The sequence below is a fragment of the Aspergillus costaricaensis genome (genome assembly GCF_003184835.1).
Source record: "Aspergillus costaricaensis CBS 115574 unplaced genomic scaffold BO79scaffold_32, whole genome shotgun sequence".
NCBI classification, from domain to species: Eukaryota; Fungi; Ascomycota; class Eurotiomycetes; order Eurotiales; family Aspergillaceae; genus Aspergillus; species Aspergillus costaricensis.
This window is the reverse complement of record NW_020291832.1, coordinates 209,755-234,513: the sequence shown is the minus strand read 5'-3', so window position 1 is coordinate 234,513 and position 24,759 is coordinate 209,755. Positions and strand designations below refer to the sequence as shown.

General features: G+C 49.7%; 7 protein-coding genes across 7 annotated transcripts; 5 read left to right on the top strand and 2 right to left on the bottom strand.

Moving 5' to 3' along the window:
* Positions 1–1,069: 1,069 nt before the first annotated feature.
* Positions 1,070–1,651, bottom strand: BO79DRAFT_47457 (uncharacterized protein). The gene has a single exon (XM_025689303.1). It carries the CDS (start codon positions 1,583–1,585, stop codon positions 1,244–1,246), a length of 342 nt encoding a protein of 113 aa, XP_025536219.1. The 5' UTR covers positions 1,586–1,651; the 3' UTR covers positions 1,070–1,243.
* Positions 1,652–1,755: 104 nt separating this feature from the next.
* Positions 1,756–2,710, top strand: BO79DRAFT_258384 (GPI anchored serine-threonine rich family protein; the record flags this gene model as incomplete). Its single annotated transcript, XM_025686300.1, has 5 exons — positions 1,756–1,810; positions 1,867–1,945; positions 2,003–2,134; positions 2,205–2,503; positions 2,568–2,710. 5 exons carry the CDS (start codon positions 1,756–1,758, stop codon positions 2,708–2,710), a joined length of 708 nt encoding a protein of 235 aa, XP_025536218.1.
* Positions 2,711–4,322: 1,612 nt separating this feature from the next.
* gem1 (ERMES complex Ca(2+)-binding regulatory GTPase GEM1) lies at positions 4,323–9,689 on the bottom strand. Its single transcript, XM_025688828.1, has 8 exons — positions 9,583–9,689; positions 7,640–9,527; positions 6,391–6,533; positions 5,361–6,306; positions 5,010–5,295; positions 4,759–4,956; positions 4,622–4,697; positions 4,323–4,540 (listed from the first exon to the last, which is right to left on the bottom strand). The coding sequence occupies exons 1-8, from the start codon at positions 9,590–9,592 to the stop codon at positions 4,419–4,421; spliced, it is 3,669 nt and encodes a 1,222-aa protein (XP_025536217.1). The 5' UTR covers positions 9,593–9,689; the 3' UTR covers positions 4,323–4,418.
* Positions 9,690–10,249: 560 nt separating this feature from the next.
* On the top strand, positions 10,250–12,114 carry BO79DRAFT_47422 (SYLF and SH3 domain-containing protein). The gene is made up of 4 exons (XM_025689302.1): positions 10,250–10,445; positions 10,528–10,631; positions 10,701–11,767; positions 11,836–12,114. Exons 1-4 carry the CDS (start codon positions 10,403–10,405, stop codon positions 11,855–11,857), a joined length of 1,236 nt encoding a protein of 411 aa, XP_025536216.1. The 5' UTR covers positions 10,250–10,402; the 3' UTR covers positions 11,858–12,114.
* Positions 12,115–14,133: 2,019 nt separating this feature from the next.
* On the top strand, positions 14,134–17,831 carry BO79DRAFT_179406 (putative telomere silencing protein Zds1). Its single transcript, XM_025680034.1, has 3 exons — positions 14,134–14,506; positions 14,744–17,146; positions 17,210–17,831. The coding sequence occupies exons 1-3, from the start codon at positions 14,501–14,503 to the stop codon at positions 17,420–17,422; spliced, it is 2,622 nt and encodes an 873-aa protein (XP_025536215.1). The 5' UTR covers positions 14,134–14,500; the 3' UTR covers positions 17,423–17,831.
* A 294-nt stretch (positions 17,832–18,125) lies between these two features.
* BO79DRAFT_289882 (SNARE domain- containing protein) lies at positions 18,126–19,112 on the top strand. The gene is made up of 3 exons (XM_025688827.1): positions 18,126–18,312; positions 18,406–18,514; positions 18,639–19,112. Exons 1-3 carry the CDS (start codon positions 18,287–18,289, stop codon positions 18,795–18,797), a joined length of 294 nt encoding a protein of 97 aa, XP_025536214.1. The 5' UTR covers positions 18,126–18,286; the 3' UTR covers positions 18,798–19,112.
* Positions 19,113–20,221: 1,109 nt separating this feature from the next.
* On the top strand, positions 20,222–20,521 carry BO79DRAFT_258379 (uncharacterized protein; the record flags this gene model as incomplete). Its single annotated transcript, XM_025686299.1, has 1 exon — positions 20,222–20,521. One exon carries the CDS (start codon positions 20,222–20,224, stop codon positions 20,519–20,521), a length of 300 nt encoding a protein of 99 aa, XP_025536213.1.
* Positions 20,522–24,759: the final 4,238 nt, after the last annotated feature.

The following is a 24,759-nucleotide window of genomic DNA, read 5'->3' as shown; positions in this document are numbered from 1 at the left end:
TTTAACCACTGAATGTTGGATCATTTGACAGACAATTTTCATGGATTGAGATGTGTGGATCAATTGAATCTTAAATTGGAGAGGCTAAGACTGATCGATTGAGAAAACGTTGAGAGCGAAAGAGTTCCCCTGACAGGTGATGTAGCATGTGGTCACATGTCTGTTTGTCAGTTTGCTCTGTCATCAATTTAGTTGACATCTTCTTGAAGACAATTCCCCGACCCTCAATTCTCGAAAGTGTCGCTAGCCTACCTTCCATTCACCACTTACATATAGAGACTATGACGAGGGCTGCACCTCATATCGTCGAGCTTCCTTGCTCTGCATAACCCTACTGATTCTTCTCAGTACCTTAGGACTCTCTTGAGCGCCCATCATCAGCTATAATTAGCAGGTTGACACAATTGTTGGTCGTGCAGTTCTCCGATTATCCTTGATACACACGTACAAACACGCGTCCCAGACGGCCTCTAACAGGAAGCAAAATTCAATAGGCGAGTTCGTGCGTCGCCACGATATGACCTATCCAGTGCCCGCCATAGCTAGTGCGGTGTGATGTGTACGACGTGACTATCTACCTCTGTCCGTCTCCGACAGCAAAGGAGCGGGAGAACAGTAAGCGGTGTTTCCCAACTTAACATGCGCATATGCGCACGTAAAGGATAATTATCGTTGACTTTGCTCTTCCAGGGTCTAGGCTCGCACAATAACAGTCGACAGATGATCAGATGAGAAATCGAATATGCTTGTTTCACCAACAAGCAGCACCGCGTCATCGACATACAAGGTTGAGTCTAACGCCATCAAAGATACGCACCGTCATGATGTTTGGTGGCTTCCATATTATCTGGAGGGCCAACATGTTCTCGTGTCCAGATCACTATTTTTTTTTTCAGTTGGCACTAGTGAAACCTTTGCATACTATGCAGCCTGTGCTGAGTAGTTTGCAGCACTAGCGTCTCGAAACCTTCTGTAAAATGCATAGGATTCCTTCCATGACTATCCGACGGTATTGTTGCGCTTTAAGCTAATCTTTGACTGAGAACCAATCCGACGCACTATTCTGGGAGTTCCCTGCTGGTGAACAAAACGTCATAAACCCGAAAGGCGGAAAGGAGGGGTATCCTCGTTCTCCCTCGAAGGGGATAGCACGCCCTGCAACACGAGGTGCCCTATCTTTGCCGGGCGCGGATCCTCCTTTGGTCTTGGTGGACGGTTATTGAGTTTTACCATGCAGTTGCCGTCAAGATCTGCCCACTAGACGCGTCTCATGCATATCAAAACTCCTGGAGCCTCCCTGGAGAAGGAGATCGGGAGTACAGGACTGAAGGTTCGAGGAGGCGAACAGATCATCTGCAGCCCCCCTCGCATGCACGCCAGACCCTTGGCAGCAGGCGTGCCCGAAATAGACAACTTTTGGCTTTCCATCTGTTACTTGCCTTTCCCTCTTCCTATCGGCTGATATTACAGGGAAGCACAGGGGTACCAGGCAAGTAAGAAGGATCAAACGCGGCCCAAGCAGGCAGATATCGCCATGATGGACCCTTGCCATGAGGTGGCTCGTTGCGGTGTATCCTCCATCCATACATTTATAAGGCCCTCTCGACCCAGCTCATCGAACTCATCAATTCCCTCAAGCCATTAAATATCCTACGAACTGAAAACACTCGTTAGCCCTGCTATCGCTACTCTTCCATTTTAGACACGACATCCTTCGCCTTGAACAGCTTCACTCGTCGAAGATAGACCATCAAAATGCATTTCTTGAACATTGTTGTCTCGATGATGGCGTTCGCCGTTACAGCACTGGGTACATGTTCCTTTGATTTTGCATCATCTACCTTGGACTAACATCAGCATTCACAGCCATTACAATCACCCAGCCTAAGAATGGTGACCAGGTGGACTTTAGCAAGCCCTATACCATCAAGTGGACTACTGTGGCGTAAGTGAACATCGGCCCATTGACTGTCACACACAACTAATTCATTTCTTGGATTAGTTCTGACCCTACGAACTTCGACCTCATACTGGTCAACATGAACAGCCAGCCCACCGTCAGCAAGAAGATCGCCAATGTCAAGACATCGGATAGCAAATACACCGTTGACAAGGTCATCGGTATTCCAGTTGCGTATGTATCTTCAAACAGCCCAGCCGCCTTATTATGCCATATATTGTACGATCCTAACGAACGCGCATAGTGAGGGCTACCAGCTCAACGCCGAATCCAACACCACCCAGAACACCGGCATCCTGAGCCAGTCGCAGCAGTTCAATGTGACCAAGGTTGGCAAGGCTGAAACAAGTAAGGAAAATTCTATTTTATCATCATCACTATCGTCACCATCACAACCATCATCATCTTCACCATCATCATCACCATCACCATGTATCCGCCCACATACCAGCACCATCATCACAAAAACCACTTCCCGCCCCTGCATCAACCACCAGACTACTTCACCATCTAGCACCGCTCCCTCCGCCTCCACAACACCGGGTGAGTACGTACAGGATGTGAAATAGACGGGTCTCTAACCGTGTTCTCTTTACCTTACCTACAGCTTCAGCCACCACTAGCGCCACCCAGACAGCTGCTGCGTCTACCTCCTCGTCTGCCGGATCTGCCGCGTACACGGGCACGCTTCCTGGCTCCGCCGCCGTGATCGGTGCCCTCGCAATGGGCGTAATTGCCGAGATTCTGTAAGTGAAAGAAACAGGCACCTCGAAGTCGCACAAGCCGGTCAGCGAAGCGATCGATAAACCTGAATCGAACCGACCCGCACGACACGACAGCGACCCTCGTAACCTCGTTTCTCTCGAATGATCGACTCCAAGATTAGAACATGACACGCAGGCCAACCGAGCCAGCTTCATGTTTCAGCGATGAGTGTAGTACTATCTGCTACTCCAACTTTTCTTTTTCTCTTCTTTGCCCTTCCCCCCACACATTCTCCCTTCCCCGCTTTCCTTCCCCTTCCCCTTCCCCTCATTCCTTTCTTATTGTCTATCTTTAACGTCCTTCCACGAGTGATGTGATATTGGTACATTATTGGTTTCCCTTGATACATAGTTTAAATGCGCAGATGGAAATGGATTTATGGCACTGTTACACCTTCTCTCGTTCTCCACAATCATTTAATACAACATTTCAACCATGCGTTTTATCTTACTTAACTTTTCTTTAATGCCGATATTGGATATGATACATCACTAGCGAGGCACTCGCGATCATGCACGTCGGCGCTGGCAAACCTAATTCCTGAACACCCTGCAAGGAGGTTCACTCTGGCAAAAGACACTATCAATTAAACTAGTTTATCTACAGTTGTCTGAACACACCTCAGCATTAACAATAAACTCCGACTAGAGACAAGCTCCATGTACCTCAACCATGCACATATTCGATACTCACATCAATATTGAACGCCTCAACCCAAAATCCAAATGGAGATGATTCCACTGGGTTTTACGAATTAGCTAGCCACAGTAGTAATCTGCTCCGTACTACTCTACTTACCGAACAGGTCATTTACATGCAGTCTGTCCCGGGGACTCCGTTGCATGCAACTAAGTAGTACTCAGGTAACTACTAATCCGGGGCCACTCAGTCCCACTATATAGTACTAGAGAGTAAGTACTACTATTCCATACTTAGCAGCACATACTACAGGACATATAATGCACCCAGCCCAGTTCGAAACGCAACTGAGCCCCACCCAAAGCACTACTAAATGAGTGATTAGTTTCCATACAGTACCTTCTACATAAATATACTTGAGTACGTGGCTGCCTAATCTCATACTAACCTCATAGTGTGATAAGCTCTGGTACTTAATGGTTGCATCTCACAGCCCAACGGGGATCATATATGCTATGTGGCTGCTGAATTTTCTTTTTAGTTGCTTCTGTTGGCTCTCAGTAAGTACTTTAACAAGGAATGTCTCTTTTACTGTACTTTGTACATGATGGGGCCATATGTGTCATGTGTATCTTAGTTTAATGACCAGTATAGAGCCAGCCAGTGTGACTGTAACATCAACCAAGTAACTACTACTACTGCTGCTGCTGCTGCTGCTTACTTACTTGACTGGGACAAGTCGGTTCAGTCCGATATTTGCGAAACACTGCACAGTAATTACAGTATTACGAGTAAGTTAAGTAGTATGTGGCTGGTAACTAGCTAGGTCGATTGGATAGATCTTATGCATTGCAGCGAGTACTACGGTGTACTGCTACTGTTTCGTCAATGACACATGTCCAGGTAATCAAACGAGACCATGATACTACCGGTTAGGTTTAGAATTATGGGTATATTTCCTAATTCGATAATTGTTTACATACATATTTACAGAGCAGCTACAATATTGTGAACTACTTTGATAGATGGGCCGATCCTGGGGCGATAGTTATGTTCACAGTGATCCCATCATCGAGTCAGCACGACCGGACCCGGTGGCACTGGCACTGATCGCAGGCGAATAACTGTAGTTGTCGTTGATGCCTTCTCGGGGACGATCCCAGGTGCGAATGTGGCCTGGTTGATATGAAGAAAAAGCCGTTAGCAATCTTCTGACGGTTAAATTAAATCTAGGAAGAGATTCGGGCTGCGAAATACCTTCGAGTGAAGATGTCATGATGGAGTCTTCTTGGAAGCCTAGCCAGCAGATAGGGTCTTCACCAACGATTTTGGACTGCGCGAGTAAGTTAGCCTTTCTGAGAATTGCGAAATATACTCAAGGAGGTGATAGCTACCATGATCGGTGGTAAGAGGGCGGTTCGTGCTCTGGGTTCCACCGGATGACGAACGGTCGGATCATAACTATTATAGGTATCTGCGGTCTCCTGAGAATCGGATCGCGTTCGGTTTCCTCCGCTATCGGCTCGGTGACGGTTGAGGTGTTGCGTGTTCGAGACGATCATGCTGGTGCGTTGGCGGGCGTTGGCTTGATGCTGTTTCATGGGTTAGAACACTAGGAATCCGTGTCTATTGTTGGTAAACGTACTACTCTCGGCCGGTGCAGCATGCCCACGCTGAAATCCCATAGCAGCAACCGACAATCGTCACCAACGCTACCAAACCTGTAAGTACGGTCGTCGCAGCGCCATGGGTCAAAAGCTACCGCAGAGACCCAGGAGTTGTGGCCCTGGCAACGTGCGACAATCTTGCGCTCTGGTAACGACCAGATCGTAACAAGATCGTCTTGGCCTCCGGTTACTATGTATTTTCCGTCCGGCGACCAGCAGACGCATATTAACCCTCCGTAGTAGCTGCGGAAAATATCCAGAACCCTAGCAAGACGTTAGCCCACGCTTTCCTATACCGACAAGGTGGCAAGATTGTGGTCGCAGCATACTCTTCCTTCAAGTAATCCATAACTCGTAACGATCCATCCTCCAAGACAACAGCCAGGTGTCTGCGGTCCGGCGAGAAGGCGAATTGCGTGATTTTCTGGTTGGCGAGTTTCCACAGCGCAACCGGATTGGTCTTTTGATTTCTCGAGTTGACCGACTTCAAGATTTGCAGTGGTTGCCGCCCCGACGACGACTTCATCGTTTCAGCCGACGGACTGCCCAGTTCTGGTGTGAAAAGAGCGTCTTCTTTCTCCTTGTCGTATACCACCAGCTGTCCGTTCGCATGAGCAGCCATGAACAGATTCTCTGAACCAGGAATCCATTTGATATGCGTCACAGGAGAATTGTTGACGACTCCGTTCTTGTTGATACGTGCGTACTTCTGAGACATCGGCTCATACCATATAATGTCTCCAGCCGAGGAACCCATGACAACATCTATGTGTGATGTGCTCTTGGTTAGCTCGTTGATATCATGGCTTATCATGTGCGCTTTGGTGAACAGTATCTTGGTGACGGGCTCTTCCTTCTGCTTAGCACTGAGGTCCAGCCACTGGAAGGCACGATTGATGTTTGCAAAGGCAAAAAGACCATCCGGATTCCGATCGTTCAATCGCTTGGTTGCCGTCTCATGCGTAATGACCCGCGAGACGAATGACGAGCTGCTCTTTATGATATTGTTCTTCGGTTTCCTCCTCTTCAATCCTTCCTTCACAGGTGGTGCTGCTAGAGCTGGATTGCCATCTCCAAATAAAGATGCTGCGCCTGTGCCATCCACGGAGGGTGTGGGGGTCTTGAGCCGGCTACCGATGCTAACCAGCGAGAGCTTGACACCTGATGTCGGAGGCGCCGGAACGGTCGCAAGTGGATTGGGATTCATGACGGGGGCTTCGGAGGGATGTGGAGGAGGAGTGGCTAAGTGTAGGTCATCTCGGAGGAGGTAAGTGCCTATCGTAAAGTCCGTCAATCAGCAAATCCAAGCGACCTTGCAGCGACGTGCGTGAGCGAACACGCGCTCCTTCAGAAACACACCTTCTCCGGCTTGTAAGGGACAGCCACCCTCAGGATGGCTGATGATATTGTTGGTCTCTACAACTGGCACCGCCATGCCATTCGACGCCCCGGCCGCATAGGCGACGGGGACGGTATAGCGAGGCGGAGGTGGGGGAAGGACGCTGGATCAAGGGGTCAGCCAGGTGAAGAGACGCAAAAGAGTCGTCATAATAAATGTAGATAGGGCTGAAAGGTAGTGGCGCTCTTTGACCTCCAGGGAATTGAAGGCCGACCTATGATGCGCCCACGAGGCGGAGATAAGGGACCAAGGACGCTGATAACCGGGCTTTCAGCTTTGGGTGAGGAGGGCAAGTCTTACAACATGGCTGCGGATACCACCAGCAGGCACACCGGTCAATCAGCGATAAATTAAAAGGATTTTGGAGGGTGGTGTGACAGGGGCCTAGGAATGCGCGATAGGCTTGTCAGACAATCGTCGTAGCGAATTCCCTTCCCCCCCAAGAGCGGCACCCTTGACGGTGCCACTCAGGGTGGCTTGTAACGTTTCTAGGTTGTGAGAGGACTGGTCCGGATGGTGGAAGGGCTGGAAGCAGGTCGTCGTTGTCGTTCGTGCAAGGGAGAGAGCGCGGGACCGAGGCTCTCGAATGGGGCGAACGCTCTGCTGGCTAGTAGGACGAGGGAGATGATCGGGGGCGGAGATTCGCGGGAAAGTCACTTGTGAACTCGCGGAAGCTGAATATTGATGGGTTATATACCCCGGAGTTGAAGATGGAGAGGAGAGAGAGAGAGGCGGGGAGAGTCTCCGGGTAAGAACTTGCGCAATGGCCTTATAACCTGGGGGGGATCGAGCGACGGGGGATTTGAAGCCAGAGAGAAGAGCGAGCGGGCGGCCATTTCCGGGGTTGGTCGAAGTTGGCGCGTGGGGCCGCCAATCTGCCAGGCTTCAGTCAATCCTCTTCTTTCCCCCAATGCTAACGGCGCCAGAAACCCACACTAGTCCTCATAGCCCAAAGTCAATCACTCTTGCGTCGTGCCGCCCCGGTTCTATGGGGACTAATCTACTCTCGTGGCCGACATGGCAGGTTGAAATGAACGAGTGGATCATCAGCCGTATTTAGGCCGTTCATTATGCATCATACTTTATTACTTCGTACTAGTCGGTTAACTGGCGATACTTTGCCGGCAAACACACTGACAACCCAATATACAGACTCAAGGGTATCTATTTGACTCCACAGGAATACGACAGTAGTGTTCGCCCCGTCACACTCCGCTTCCACTAACTCTCCGCCAAATCATGACGGCCGCCGCTCCAGCGCAAACCACTGCCCCAAGAGCAATTCCCCATGCCATCCATTTGCCTTCCACATCTTCCTCGCTCCGCGGGAAGGCCGTACTAGGCTCCATTGCCGCTTCTGCAATGTGGACAAATACCTCCTGGATGGAGCTCCAAGTGGCACTGACATGAAGAGGAGGACTCGGCATATTCAACATAGCAGTGTATTCGTGGGGCTGATATTCGGCCCGCTGAGTAGTCCGATCCAAGTCTGCCTTGAGTGCAATAAAAACACTGGGAAGCTCCTCCAAGTGAGGATATTTGGCGCGCAGCGCTGGGATGTATGCAAAGGAATCGGGATCTGACGAGTCATACGTGTACACGATGACATCGCACTGGTCCAGCAGTTTTACCTGATTCTCGAGGAGGGCAGGCTCCAGTTCCCCGAGCTCATCGAGGATGAGGTAGCACTGTTTCCCTCCCGGAAGCTCAACTGTGTTCACAGCAGTTCGGGGCTGGATCGTGGGGCGATAAGTAGTACTGAATCCACGGGAAAGAAAAGCGTCAAGGAGTGCAGATTTGCCTGAGCCTGCAGCCCCAAGGACGTGACCAAGAACAACATTGCGGCCCACACGGCCAGGACGCTTGCGTCTCTTTCGTGGTCGCGTAACCTTCAGCGCTGCTGTTGTAGAAGGATTGCTCCGGTCGGACGACTCGAAACCCAGGTAGGCCAGATACTCCAATGTTGTCTTCGGCGACGTGAAAGTAGTCATACTCCATTGCGCAAGCCATCCTTGAAGTGTGACATGGCCAGCTTCGTTGCGGACGGTGGAGGAGGGGAAGGAACCGTCCGCCCATGAAGCAGGCAATCCCGGTGTGGGCGCAAAGAGCGACGCCAGCTCCGCATCATTCAGGCCTCCGTCGTTATCCTTGTCCGAGAGTAGGAAGAGGTTCACAAAGAATCGATATCCCTCTGGCGAAAGCTCAGCCGACGCATAAGGTGGTACGTCAAATCTCGGGTGAAGGAAGTTCTCCTGTAGTGATAAATTATCCGTATATTGGAATGCTCGTAGTATAATCCAAACAGTCTCGTGACGGCCTTTTTCCGCATACATCTTGTTCAGCTGCAGGAAACCGCGGCAATCGATGCCTGAGGGTGTCACTGAATGAGGATGCGTCCTCTGTATGGTCTCCTTGATGTGAATCAAATCTTCCTCACTCAATGGCTTCTCAAAGCATCTCATTTGAAAGTCCTTGATCTCCTTATCAGAGAGGTAACCATCCCTATCCTTATCGCAGAGGTAGAAAATTCGCTGCAACGCCGCGATTGCTGCCGGCTTCAGGGAGGATTCTTTGGAGTCAAACAGCGGTGCGATCGGATGGGTAACCGCTTTCTGGCAGAGGAAGAAGGCTTCGTTGACATTCCGATGTTCACGGGCACTGGTGCGGATGCAAGAGTCGATTTCCTTGAACTCCGCCATCAATGGCAGCATTTCCTCCTCAATGACCTGGGCCTCGGTGTGATCTGCAGCAAGATCGGACTTGTTCGCACATAGTACCACGGGGACATTGACCCCTAGAGAACGAAAGTATGGTAACCAGAACAGAGCGACTCTCTCATAGCTGTAATGGTCCGAATACACGAGTAGGATTACATTGGACTTCCGGATCTCCCTGGCCAGATTATTGCGCTCCTGCGGAAGAGCGGAGGTGTCCACCACCGTCGTTGTCGTGACATTCTCGGGGGTACCGATCGTAGGAGGGATGGTGATTTGAGGTAGGATAGGCTGGATCTTGTTTGTAACGAATACCCCCTTCACAAGGGAGGTGATGAGACTGGACTTGCCAGTGCCCTCATCACCACAGACACAGATTCGCACTGAGGTGCTGTTAGTAAGTAGATGAGTGAGCAGCTCAACGTAAACATATCGAACCTGTAGCCATTGTGGATCTGGAAACTTTCAAGGCGACTGGGGACGCCTTAATCAAATTATTGGGGCATGCTTCAGAAAGCTTTTGTTAATAACAAGGTCAACCCGATTTGAAAGTCCAGGCCAATCGAAACGCGATGTCACTAAGGACTCGGTCGGCTGGGAACTACGATGATCGTCGGAGCCTCGGCGGTGGCTGTGCCGTTCTTGCGGCCTCAGGTTCCAGCCGGTCGGGTTTCTTACTATAGGTGTGGCTGGACTAGTAGATACTGGGGATGAAACAAAGCAGGTACCTAGTAATAGCGGGTGGGATAGGGGAGTGCTTCTGAAATGGCTTCGAGTATACTACTTCAAGCTGATTGACCTGGAGAGTTACCAAGACAAGACCGAGGGAAGAAGCTGGTAGAAGCGGCCCCAGCCACACTTCCCCCCCGTATTCATTGATGCCGCCTGCGGAAAGTCCCCTCTCCGAGTGAGTACAGCCCCCTCGATTCCCACGGTTGCTGACCTTCCCCATGAATCAGATGAGTATATTATTCATCGCACAGGAACATTTTGAGAGAGCGATTTGCACAGTCACCGAACAGTACAGGGTCGTTGTGGATGGTGCAGAATTTAGATAATTGAGCCTTATCGTTTGCGAATCGCAGTTGGTGTCAGCCGTCATCTGGTTCCACTTCCGGTCGCTCCCATAGAGACGAACAGCCTTCGCAGAACATCCTACTATCAACATCCTTCTCTCTCTCCTTCCACTCCTTCTTTCCTACCCCCTCTTCTTCCATAACCCTCCCTTCACCCTCAGTTTCCGTCAAGCATAGCCAGGATGCCTCTCGGAATTCACAATCCGTTACCTTCATCGTTAGGAAGTATGTTCCGCGCCGCTTTCGTTCCAATTTCCCCGCAATTCTCTTGAACAGGTGGTTCGGCCTGCGACTAACAACCAGACAGGCGAATGTAGAAAGGCGGGCAAAATCCTCGCCTCGTTTGTCGATCCACGACAAGCTTTTGGACCCGATAAAGTGATTCCTCCGGAGATCCTGGCAGGAGCCAAGGTAATTAGCAAAATCCATACCCAGCTTGTTGCTCAAAAGTCGCACCGTCACTCACGGTTTCTTCCCTAGGGTCTCGCCGTTCTTACTGTCCTGAAAGCTGGATTTTTGGGCTCAGCTCGATTCGGTTCTGGTGTCGTTGTCGCTCGACTAGCTGACGGAACCTGGTCTGCTCCGTCGGCCATTGCCACTGCTGGAGCTGGATTTGGAGGCCAGATCGGGTTTGAGTTAACCGACTTCGTGTTCATTTTGAATGATGCCGCTGCCGTTCGGACGTTCTCGCAGGTCGGAACCCTGACGCTAGGTGGAAACGTTTCGATCGCTGCTGGACCGGTCGGACGAAACGCGGAAGCTGCTGGCGCGGCTAGCACAAAGGGTGTGGCGGCAGTGTTCTCATACTCCAAGACCAAGGGTCTCTTTGCCGGTGTCAGTCTGGAGGGAAGCATGCTGGTGGAACGTAAGGATGCGAACGAGAAGATGTACAACAGCCGGGTCTCGGCACGCCAGCTCCTCAGCGGAACCATTCGACCTCCCCCGGGCGCGGACCCTCTCCTGACGGTGTTGAACTCGCGTGCGTTCTATGGCAATGCCCGGAATGGTAGTGACATGTACAACGACATCCCCGTTTATGATGACAGCCATGACGATGTGGTTTGGGAGGGCCGCAGGGGCGAGGCGTATGGCGAAGGAACGCGGCGCGACCGCACTGGGTTCAGTGGCTCAGGTTCAGATGACTTCCGCGACCGACCCCGCCGTGCGAATACGTGGGCGGACGATATATACGATCGACCTGCTGGAGGGCTGAGCCGTTCGTCGACTACTCGGTACAGCGGTCGCAACGACACTTACGACTCATTCAACCGCAGCCGGAGCAATACTACCCCAATCGATGAGGACTATGTATATTCTGACCGGAAGCCTAGCCGACCCACAGCTCCGAAACCCGTGTTTGGACAGCGGACTGGGGCAGCTCCTACTCTACGCCAGGACCAGGCCGTAGCACTTTATACTTTCGATGCGGACCAGGAAGGTGACCTGGGTTTTAAGAAGGGAGACATTATCACCATCCTCAAGAGGACTGACAAGAAAGAGGACTGGTGGACCGGGCGGATCGGGGGCCGAGTTGGCATTTTCCCAAGGTAAGCAGACCTGGAATTCGCAGAAACCGTGTTTTCCTCGGCCATGGGAACTAACCATTACTATTCAGTAACTATGTCGAAACTGCTTAGGAGTCGGCGTGTCCTAGTTGGACTCACTCGGAATGATATTTGACGACGCGAGCACCCTTAACGCCATGTTCCTCCTTCACGAATGCTTTTTATGTTCCTCTTCCCGTTTGATACTCAGCTTCCATGTCATCGTTTAAGACTCACCCCCTTTAGTTTTTGTTCCCCAAGATTCTCTTTGCTTTTTCCTTTCGGCTTTTTGAGTATAAGCGCCGGAGTTGCCTGTTGGGCCGACCAGCGGATTCGGGGTGGCTTTTGAACGGATAAGTGACAAATCGGGACAGTTGCACCTGTGTATGTGTTCGCTTTGGCGATGGTTCTAGCTTTAGTATATGGCTTGTGTGATAGTGTTGGACCACCTTTGGGTTATACATAAGACTTCCCCCATGCTGTTTTGTTCTTTTTTGGGACTGCAGGTTTATAACTGTCAAAAATGGAATATTCCCTCTTTGTTGCTGCGCCAAGGATGGATTGGTTGGACACGTTTTAGATGATTGCAGCTGCTTCTTGGCCGATATGCTTCTCCCTTGCGAGGAAGGCAGGATTAGTGAGAATAAAGAAACGGGTGGCTGCCGTCAGAAAGGTCCGAGGAGCGTCAAGGAGTCGTCAGCAGTCAAGCTCCCAGCGACGTTCAAGTTCCTTGCTCATCGCATTGCAGTAGAAGCGGTCGGTACATTCCTCGGGAGACTCTCCTGCACCAAGTTGAACTCAACCGGGACCCATCCTTCTGGGCCATTGGACCTCGTGGAGCCAGCCCCTCCGCAACATCCTCGAAGTCATCGGATGAGGCCCGCTCGGCCAATAGAGGTCAGGAACACAAGGCACGAGACTCGCGCCGGGTCTCACGCGAGAAGGCAGAGAAGCAGTGCAATTGCAAATTGAGTCCATCGTGCGACAGACTTGTTCCTTCTCTACAGTCTTCTGGAAGAACAGCGGCATGCCATTCTCATGCCAGATAATCTCACTCATTTCCTAATACGAGGACGAGGCTATGGAAGGAAGATGGATACGTCAGCTGAGATTCTGAGTTGAAGATTACGAAATGACTCAGGCGATCATTTGTAGGTAAGTTAGACAGCAGGCATATGGGGAACCGCACAAGGTTTTGCAGCTGGTGAATGACGGTTTTCCCTGTCGATCTATGTATGGGATGCCGGAACAGACGCATCACCGCCATGGCGGGTTCACAACAAGATGAGCAAGACAATTTATGCATTAGACTTTCCCGACATTGCTCAGCCTTCTGAATGATGAATGGTGCTCCGAGTCCAGTGCATGGATTCTGCCGTCAAATGATAAGCTCATTGTGTTTCATTGTGCCCGTTCTATTCCCTCCCCCTCTTCTCATCTCGTGATTTGTTGTCGTCATTATTCAGTTGATTTTCAGCTTCTCCTCTTTCAACCTTTCCTTTGTCCTTCCATTGTAGTACTACTCTAAGCGTTCCGTGGTATCTCACTGCCAGTGCCTGCATTTAGGGGCGGGAGTTCACCCTAAAAGTAGTCTATAAGAACAGGGATCGACTCCGCATACGTGGGTGAGGGTAGTCTAACCAACAGTGGAGTTGAAATCCCTCCTTGTACAATCTAAAAAAAAAAAAAAATTAAAATTAAAATAAAACTCAGCTCTCGGATAGCCAGTCCACACTACCAGGTAGTTCCTCGACTCATGTTCTCCGAGCCCTAGCGAACTGAATAAGATTTGCTCCAAAGACCGTGCTACCGAGCATTGGAGTCCACCGAAAAAAAAAGCACGGGGTACTGCTGATCAGCGATCGCCCGAACGAAGAATCAAACGAACTGAACAAGGTATTTTACTAGAACCATCGAGTCACATTTCTCGAAGTGAACGGACTGTGGCCTGCCATCGAGATTGATCAGCAGTGGAGCATCGCGCTGACTAAGAGGACATATCCTGCCCAAGATCGATCCATCCGTGGAGAGAGTGAGAGAGTGAGCCTATACAATTTGCTTTCTCCTCCTGTTCACTGGCCTCGGATTCCCCGATTTAGCCGTCGATGGGTCTTCTCTTAGAATACTCTTTCGTCTAAAGTGTTTGTCTTCCTCGAACTACTTGTCAGAAACCTATTTTATTTTATTGTTTATTTTTTCCCTGTTCTTGTTCTTGCGGTGTTGTTCAAGGCCGACCACCACTTCCAAACTGAAGCGCGGCCAGCCCAGCCCAGCCAGAACCAGCCAACCAAAGCACGGCGGCCTTCCCTCGTCTCGTCCACCTTCTCCAGGTCCTTACTCTTTCCCAGCACCGAACTACTAACTCCCAACTCTCCCATCCCATCCTCTTTCTTACGGAAGAACAACTACCGCCCACCTCAGCCTCTCGTCACTCGCTCTTCCTTTTCAAAACCCTTTTCTACCTCTTCTCTCGTTTGTATCGTCGCCAAAATCGTATCATCGGCCGCCGGATGCCTAGCCGTCATCGCCCGCCTCTCTTTCCTCTCGTCACCCTGGTGGTTGCTCCTCTCCGTCGACGCTTCTTCCCCGCTCCCATGATTCCATGACTACCTTTTCTCTGCGTTGTCTTACGGCCCTGGTGGTACATTGACCTCCTCACCACCTAGCGACTTTCCTAATCCATAGCCAACCCCGGGGCGTTTTCTTCCTGTCCGGTCCCCCGGTTAATTTGCTCTCATGCAGGTGCGTCGCTTTCTTTATGTCCGCGTTCTACCCAAAAAAATTCCCCCCCGTTGTACCCCTCGCCTACAACAACACTCTGGGAAAAGCTTAAGGCTGCTCTCGGCCTTTGGTCTATCCTTACCGAAAGGTTTACCTGGCAAGAAAGCATCTCTTGTGCGATGCGTTGTGGACCCTCCAACCCCTGTTTCAATTGTATTATTCAAGGACTGTCTCTAAACATGCCGTCGTGAGTTTCAGGCTTCACCGAGCCCCTCTGAGCCAAGCGGAGGATATGCAACGAAAAGAGGCCATGTACCTCAACTGTCGATCAGTGACCCCAGTCACCATGTCACCGAAGCCATTGGCCATATGTACGATGACGATTACGACAAGCGAGATTCTCGACGCCTCAGTTTCATATCCTCCCCGTTGAGCGAATCCATTACTATAATTCCCACAAAGCTCGCCGGCTGCGAATCTCCTACCTCCCCACAATCTCTCCAGGTTCAAAACCACAACAATGATCATAATAGTCGGCAAGCGAACGGGCAACCATGGCCGCATGGGGCCAAGTCCGCCGAAAGTAGCCCGACGTCTCCCGCATCCACCACGTCCCCCGTATCGACCGACACAGCCACAACCTCCTTCCCTTTGAACGATGTCGACTATGAATCCGACCCGGCCGCCGTAGCACAAGAGCTGAACAATCTCGCCGCCATCCGGCGGATGTCTATGGATGTTGCTGCTACGGATGACCCCGATCTCCCTAGCTTCTCCGTTCCATCTATAGCGCCCTCCCCCTCCGACGACGAAAACGATGCATCGCGATTGTTTTGGGTTCCAGCCCGTTTACATCCGGAACTTGCCCCGAAAGAGTTCAAGTCTTTCCTTGAAAGTAAAACAGAACAGATCAAGCGGAAATCAGGCGACTTTTCTACCTTGGGCCCGGAGCGTGAAGGATCAATAGGGGGCTTGAGGCGAAAGCGGTCTATGCTATCCAGGCAGATTGACACCTCTCAGGGGTATACAGATGGCGCCGAACGACTCGAACGAAAACGCTCACAATCGAAACGCGATTCGTTGGGACCCAATCTGCATGAACTAGAAACAATAGTGAACGATTCGAAGCCGCGAGTTCCCAACGCAACGAATATCCTCGATGGAATCCAGAAACTTGGCATTTCCACCGACGAGGATAAACCTATCCTTCCCCCTGCACCTCCAAGCCACAGCCTCAGACGCTCGACAAGGACACAATATAGGAAGGCCGGAAGTCTGAAGAAAGGCGAGAAGGCACCGTATTCGAAGCGCGTGGCTAGGACTTCGGACGCAGATGAGAGGGTTACTTCACCCACTGGTTCATCTGGAGGTCAAGCAGTTTTGGGGCTTACACGAATGTCTACCGACCCAACACCGAGTTCAACGCGAGCTCAAGCTGCGGCCAAATCGACGCAAGGCGCACCCCAGGCCCCTGTTGCGACAGCTAGTACAACAACAGCAAGCTCCAGTGTAGACTCAGCGGTGGAACACTCACAACCAGCCAACGACCGCTCTCATGATGCAGCTTCGTCAGATCCGTCGAACAGGGCCAGCGCGCCAGCACATTCGCGACAATGGCACTCACGGATCAGCTCCAATGGACGGTCAACGGCGGACGTTCCACCGTCAGAACAAAAGATACCTGAAATCATTGAAACGCCTCCTCCCGGGACTCCCACCACGCCTTCAACACCGACCTCACAGTCACATGCGTCCCCGAAAGCACCTGCAGGCCAAGATAGAATGCAGGAACGAAGCTCAAGTAAGCGGTCGGCACATAGTCGCACTCAGAAGGAGACCACACCCACCTTCAATGACTTCGCCAATACCCCACAGCCTCTTCCTGGAAACACCACCCGAACGGACAGCCTGTCGTACATCCCAACTTTCGAGGATCGCAAGGCTGATTCGAAAGAGAAGGAGAAGGAAACAAAAGAGTCGAAGAAGTCAAAAGACAAGAAAGATTCGGAGGGTGGCCGCAAATCCAGCTGGCACTGGCTGCTGGGTTCCGAGGATAAAGATAAAGAGAAGAAAAAGGACAAGGACAGTGACTCGAAGAAACTCAAGGCCAAGATAGTGGACAAAGTTCATGAGACAGCGCACGCCCTGCCATCCTCAAGTGATTCTAGTCAGCGAGGCCGCGAAAGCGTTGCAGTGGATCGACTGGATCCCAAACTGGAAGAGGAGCGTCGCAAGGACAATGCGCGACGGACCTCTGGGGAGTCGAAGAAAGAGAAAGAGTCTGGGTTGTTCTCCTCCATATTCGGCGGAAGTAGGAAGAAGAGCAGTGGTGACAGTAGCCATCACAGCCATCATCACAAGAAAAGCGCTTCTCGAAACCTATCACCTGATCCGCCTGTGCGTGAGCTGCGGCCGGATGTTGATTACGCTTGGACCCGCTTCTCGATTCTAGAAGAAAGAGCGATCTACCGGATGGCTCACATCAAACTTGCGAATCCTCGACGCGCGCTGTACTCTCAGGTCTTGCTCAGCAATTTCATGTACTCCTACTTGGCGAAGGTCCAGCAGATGCATCCACACATGATGTTGGCTACTTCCGCTGCGCAAAGGCAGCAGCAGAAGCAACAAGAAGAGTATCAACAATACCAAAGATATCAAGAGGTGAGTATTCCGCGAAGATGCTCTATTGCCATTGAAGATTCTAACTGTTCATCGAAACTGCAGTCTCAGGAGCAACAATATACGGATAGTTCCTACGATGATCCTCAAATGTACGAATATACGGACGATGCACAGGATCATTATGGCACCCATTCGCAAAGTAGCAAGGGTGGCTACGAGAATGGAAATGCATATGGCCCGGGACATTACCAGTATGGTCACTCGACATTTGGCGACGACGTCCAGCTTGACGATGATGACGATGATATGTGGTAATAGGGAACAGACAACTGATTCCCTCTATTGCTGTTGATTCTATTGCAGCGCACTAAATACCCCTTGTGCCAAGTCTGGTCGGTTCTCACACTCTGTACACTGATATTAGCCTTTACTTCTTGTGTCATCCTCGCATTCTTTTTACTCCCTGGTGGTGGACTCTTCATTTTTTCTATGCACAGGGCATATAGGGTATACAGAGGAAGCCATTGAAGCTCCTCTATTCTCGTTTGAACACTTGTTGTGTCAACTTATATAGTGGTCCTTTGAATATTCCACGATGGTAGGGTAGGGCCTGACATAGCTTCTCGTCTTGGGTTTCTTTGTTCGCATAGCGTGTGGGGTTTGTCGATTGTTTTTCTGTCCGGCGTCAACGATGCCTTGTTATAGAAGTCTGAACACTCTAAATGGGTCACATGTTTCTGTGACACCAGTATTTCAGTCAATCCTCGTAACCAATGTGTAATTTAATACCTTCATGATTGGTCAACTGTACTGTAGAGAAAGATAATCAGACCTCCCCCTCAACTAGACACAGTCAAGCCCCTAATCCACGCCGTATCTATTCTAGCCGTCCCAACTAGCTATACTAAAATAGCCTCGGATCCACTCGACCCGCGGCCAGCCATCGATTCAATCACGTGACATGCATCTATCTCCCCACAGCCTCCACAGCGTCATCCCGACCTGGCTTGGACGGGACCATCACCTTCTTTGCCAACATCAAAAGGAGAACGAACTCAACACAGCCCGTATCGAAGAAGCAAACTCGCCAACCGATACAACGAGATATTTCACACCATAATCAACGAAGAACGAATCAGCAGATTATTGAGTTATACGAGAAGCGACACCTGACGCAAAATGGCCGACGCCTTCGAACGTGAACAGTACGAGAACCCACCCACATTACCTTGAATATTCCTACACGAAAAGGACGGAAGGATATTCTTTGGCATGGAAATACTAATGAATGAGGGTAGACAAAACAATGCGCTCCTAAACTCTCTCTCGTCGAAGGTCTCCGCGCTGAAATCCGTTACCATTGATATCTATGATAATGCGAGGGATCAGGATACGTTGGATCATTCGGTTCGTTGACCCTTTTTACTATATGCATTTGTTTCTTTGTGGATCCTTTCTATGGGAGAAACTACGTCTGCATAGGTATGGATGAGCATGAAAAGCTAACAATATGTTTTTTTCAAATGTCTAGAACCAAGTCTTTTCCTCCCTCTCCACGAATCTGAAAGGTAGCGCGAGTCGCTTAACTCGTATGGCGCGACAAGGTGATACCGTTGCGGTGTTGAAGGTCGCTGGTATCGTGGTGACGGTTGCGGTGGCGATTTGGATTATCCTGGGGTGGATTTTCTGATTCGATTCGATTTGATACTGGAGTGGTGGGTCGGTGGTGAGCATGATACTTTTATATTGTCTACTGGCTGGCTGGGAGGGTAAGTGGTTGGGTAGGAGTTGTTATCTGGGGTATTGACTCGCGGGCGAGTTGATACTCTTATCTACTACCTGTCTGCTCACTTACCTGCATACTTATTTTATTTTCTTAATTACTTATAGGTCATATTATTATATGTTATTATATGGGAATAGGAGGCGGGTTGTTTGCGTTGTGATGTGCATAGCTTTGTGTTTTGTTTCTTGTGATTGAATAGGGTGGGCAGATGAATAGAACGAATTCGTATAGATTTGGGTAGCTTTCACATGATTTTTCTGGAGAGAATATTCTCAAGTTCTATTCATATCAGTTATAACTTGAATACTTCGGTGAATCAAGACATTCATTAAGATAATAATATCTATTGTAGTCCCTTTCTGTCTTCACTGATTAGTGGTTAGATATAAAGGGTCTGGTTCCTGGCTTCTTCTTTCTTTCTCTTTCTTAATCTCTTCCATTACTTAAGATTATGAACAAGAAGCTTTGAAGATAAGATCCATACTATCGCTCTTATATACTCTATGGTAGTCTAGGCTGGATACACCTAACAAGTTTATATATCTTCGAAGAAGTGGTTTCAATAGAAGCTATAATGCATATTTTAGACACTTTATATGTGTTGGATACGAAGAACCACTAAGGGATGTGCCAAATTAGCGAGTACCATGAAGATATCAATTATTCCAACCGTCCTGAAGCCCACAGCCATAATCCTGTTATACAGAGAAGCTTATATAACTGAGACAATCAATCAAAATGGTGACGATATCCCTACAGAAAATGGCCAGTACGGGGCGGGATATTAGCAGATATGTGTGGGCTAGGAAAGACCATCGAGATGCTGGTTCACATTCTGCGAGAAGTGCCCGAAAAGGGTCTTTACAAGCCCACCCTTATCCTCTGCCCGGCCGACAAATACCATCCAACAGGGATCTGGGGATATAAGATGCCTCTATGATTCTATACTCCATGTCTCAGAATCTGCCGCTCTTTGTTGATATAATGTAGATGACTGGATGCTAAAGCTTGGTGTTGCCGACCTTTTCCAAAGTTTCCGACTGAACGGCCGTCAATTAGGCACAAATAGTACATGATACAGAAATTTTCGATTTTGCAAGAGGGTCGGTCTTCCTTCCTTCAATGCCAGAATGTATATGATCGACTGTGGTTAGGGCTATTATGCAATCGTCAGTTTGATATGTTATTGTGGCTACAAATGCACAGAGATGTAGACTGGATTGAAATCAAAGCTCGCGATAGAGCCACGCCCATTGCTTGTTTTCTACCAGGGCAATGATAGCCACAACCAGGCTATGCTGTAACCGAATCTACTACTACTAATGAAGATGTTGAGGCAGTCTTGGGACAGACACTGCCTAAGATGCAGAGGCACAAGCATCTCTGGGCCCTATGTTACTGATGGAGGTGTTACTGATGGGGGTGTTACTGATGGGGGTGTTACTGACCTGCCCGGAGAACCGAGTGAGCCCGTGGCCAAGCCGACCCCAACCAGCATGGCCGGCAGTGAGTCGGACCTGAGCCCAGCCCCGCCATCGCCTACAGAGCCAATGCCTTCGAAGAAGCGCAAGCGGCCAGTAAAAGCATTCCGCGAGGGCACGCGTAAGAGTGCTAGACACAGGTCCTAGCCCCATAGGAAGCCAGCAGGGTGCTGATCTCTTGTGATTTAAACCAATGATTAGTACCATTAGGAATATAATTGTCTTGTCTTCCTCAGACCACGGGGTTCCCACTATCCGACTGAGATAGTCCGACTACCTGCTGTGGCTCCGGTCGACGCACGTGGCTTAGTGACATGAACTGGACTGGCACTGTCTTTTTCCTGGGTTAACTCTGCTGGTGTCGACGAGTGGATGCTATATGGCGATTATAGTTGCTTCTCTCCGACAAACGCACCTTTTCTCCTTGATTACCTGCAAAATGCGCGAGTTAACGTCGCACTCGCGGCAGCATAGCTAACCACCATCACAATATCATCCAATACCGTCTTCTGCTTGATATCCCGGCAAAACAGCGGATAGTATTGTGGCGTATCATTTGTATACGCGTTTCCATTAAGAAAGTATCAGCTGGCCACTGAGGAATCTTTCTCCAGCCATATGTCAACAATAAGAAGGAGGAGGAGGAGGAGCTCCAGAGGAAGAAAGATAAGTCACGGCCTTGGAGGCCTCAATTCTGGCTGATGAGGCAGATGACAAGTTGATGATTGAGGAAACGGGCTTCCTTCTTTTTTTTTTTTCTAACTTTTCTTCTTTCATTTTCCTTTGTTTTTTCAACGTTAAAAAAAACCAATGGCATATTTTATCGCCCTATATATCCGGCATAAAAAGGAATATACTGCGTCTTCAATCTGTCGCCTTTTCCCATAGCCAAATGTGGTTTCTAATTATCTACGAGATTGGCGTACTTGCCTGAGTTATCCCAGAGCAGATCACTAAATTCTTCAGGAAAAGGGATTTCAAGGCATCAACTGCATTCTTTGGAGAATATGGTCATGCCAGGCTATTCGGTTATTGCAGGTCTTGAGCAATGGAATCTCACACACCAGAAAAGAGCTACACATCTACGGTGAATAGAATGGTAGGTTATGATTTATATCATACTTAATATCATATGGTTCTCTATGGGGTCCGCTTGATTGGTTCGCTATGTAATGGAAATGGAACACTTGCATGTGGTGAGCGATTTATGAATTACTAGGGGTTCGATACCAATTTAGCTCTATTGTCAATTATTTTTAGAATAGTATGGTTTCTGCTTCGTAATTATTCTCGTTGGGTATGACTAGGATTTCTTGTACAGTCTTGATAAGTTAAAGACGCTGATGGTCCATGGGACACAGCACGTATACCTTACTCGTCTGGTTCTCAATGATACCACACGACGATAAGCTCCCTGTCTCCGTAGGATATGATTCGTCTGAAGCAAAAGCCGGAAATCCTGTAGATATACCTAGGCAGTAATGAATGAGAGACATGGATAAGCTTTCGTGATAGGGATGAACGCCACCGATGTCGCGTCACATCCACAGCCTCGTTTCACGAATAGATAACGGTTCCACAGCATGGTCTCTTGCTTCTAGACCCTTACAGGGCTGTTCGGTCACGAACTTTCATGACGACATAATCGATTTCCATTCTATCCAAGTGTCAAATCTCGGTCTGCGCTATATACTGACCATTAACAGCGTCTGTTCACCAGCTGGACAGTGGTACCTGCAGGGGTATGTTGCTTTTCGAGCCTAGAAGGTTGTATTTTCCCTCGGTAAGACGTCTCAGCTATCGAACGGACGAGACCCTTCCAATATTCGGATAACGGACCTCTCGATCGCAATAACAGGGCTCCCGTCATGATAGGGTAACGGTCTGATCCCGATCGTTAAATCAGCCGATCAGCTTTGATAGAATGAGCCTATAGGATATCAGCCGGCAGAGCGCCCGAATGTCTATCTGTGAGCGATGTTGTCATGTGTGTGTTCCGGTAGCAGCACGTCATACATTCAGCGTGTGAGAGCAGTGCTCTAGATGCTACAGTACATGAACTTATCGTCCCTCTAAAGGTTAGCTCACCCAAGAGCTAGATAGAGATACTGCCATATCCGAAGAGCTAGCTACGAGTATGAGGCACTGGGCGGATCAAAAACTTCGTTAGGAAAGTCGCTGGGTGAAGTGCACAATTTCATTGTCCTGATCAAGAGAACTGCGATTCAGATGGGAATCCCATCGTTTAGTGTCGATGGATGAGCGCATATCGGGTAAGGGTTCGGCAGAGGACCTGAGAATGATGCCGAAGTAACGTGGCAACGAGCTCAGGCCATAGCGACAGCAAGGGGCAGTGCTGACGATCATGTTGATACGTCACGGACACAAAGTGCCACGGACCGAGTCGATCGATTAGACCTCAGCGCATAGTCGCACAGTGTTAAGTGTTTGCTGGGATGTTGTTGACCTCGGCCTTCAAAGAAGGTTGATACCGTGTAACCATCCTTCTTTTCTTTGTTCACCCTTTCAATGCACCAGTAACCACTGGGTTGGTATTATTTGTTAGGTTGGACAGACAAAGTACGAAAGATAACTACTAGTAGTCAAGTAGCTGAGAGATTATCTAAGTGGCAGTGAAGGTCGAGACCATCATGTCAAAGTATTTAGAATGTAGATCCCGGGCAGACAGCCGGCCAATTGCAAAAGCATCTGCCGATGCATGGGTGGCTGCCACGGAGAGGGACGAGCTATTTTCCAGAGGGGAGAAATGCAAGTCCCTTAGTGCCAGGTATGACCCGATGAAATTGCCGTAGGGCCAGCAATAACTAGCTAACTACTAAGTAGTCTAGTCAGTGGTGGCAGATAAGATGATGATTGCTCGTATCGAATCATACCGGATAAGGAAGGAAGAGAGAGAGGGAGAGGGTGGGCAAAGACAGTAGCGCTACTGTTCCTGCGATTCCTGCGATCGCATAACTCGGGTAAATAGGGAAATTTACTACACGAATGGGACTCGGTTCGGGCCACGTGCCGCTCAGGACCGCCGCCCGTTGGGTCGCAACTCGCAACACTGGAGGAAAATTCTCCGTCCACCAGAAACAGAAGGCACGATCATCAGCGAATTGGCGCGAAAACTATTATCCCTCATCCAGCATCCGGTGTACACTCCTTCGTCTTTTACCGACCTCCGATGCTCTAAACCCCTTGGTCCTCTACTTTGCATCGTCTAGTATCTGCACCGTCAAGCTTTTGCTGCATTGGGATCTCATGTCCGTCCAGGCAGTCATCAGTGGGACCAGCGGCAACTTCCGCCTCGGAGATATTCACGATGAGTTGCTTTACTTCTGCTTTGCGCTCAATTCTCTCCTGATTTTCCTCCTTCATCCTCATTTCAATTTACCCCTCTTCTGCCCGCGTTTGCAGATGCTAAAAAGGACACCCGACGTACTCCGTAGCAGCCCTGAGAAACCGTGGACAAGGAGCGGGAAATAGATTCCCACTGGCCGTGGACTGACTGACAACGCAGTGAGTCCGTGCCCGTCCCTGGTTCAGCCCATGGATGTCATCCATTGGTTCATCGCTCGAGACCAACGGTCGGGAATCAGGGCCCTTGACTGGCTTGTGGCTGTTATCCGACCGGCCAATGACCACGTAAGGCCTCAGGATCTGGAAGAACAAGGCTTTTTCATTTGAGGCATTTCCGCGCTATGCTGTACCAATAATTGTTTCTTCAGGTTGTCCTGATACTGTTTACGAATCTGTCTCACTAACTTGCCACGACAATCAACGCCCCCAAGGTAGTCATTGATTGTCTTGTCACCTGTGATTCGCCAACCTTGTGCTTAATAACGGGGCAGCGGTTCGTATGACGGAGCTAAACGCCTTAGACCAAAGTACTTTCGGCAAGCCGAAGGGAATTTTCAAGACCTACGGACCACGGCATTCCGTACCTAATCTTAGCTTCCGTATCAGCCTAGAGATGGTGAAACATGGCTGGCTGCACGTTGGCGGCCGCTTGCAGCATCAATCTTGGAATTCTATCACTCAGATGCCGTTATCAAACATCATTGGTCTTGTTTTCGGGGTCTGCGTGCTCCCGCTGATGAGCCTGTGATCGAGCTGCGTCACCGTTGGAGAAGCTTTGGTGCGATTAGCCATCACCAGAGTTGTTCGATGGATCCGGCCAGCAGGGATCATCATGGAGGCTGCCTACAGAAGGCTGGGTGGTGGGAAGGGCGTTAGAACAGTCCAGCACAACCTGCAATGGCGGGCTTCGACGCCGTACTTTGAATTTTTGACAGTCGAGCCCCAAATCTGAGAGTGGGCCCAGCTCCCTATCTTGGCCCACATTATTGACTTTGCTGGCCTGGATGATGTGATCACAG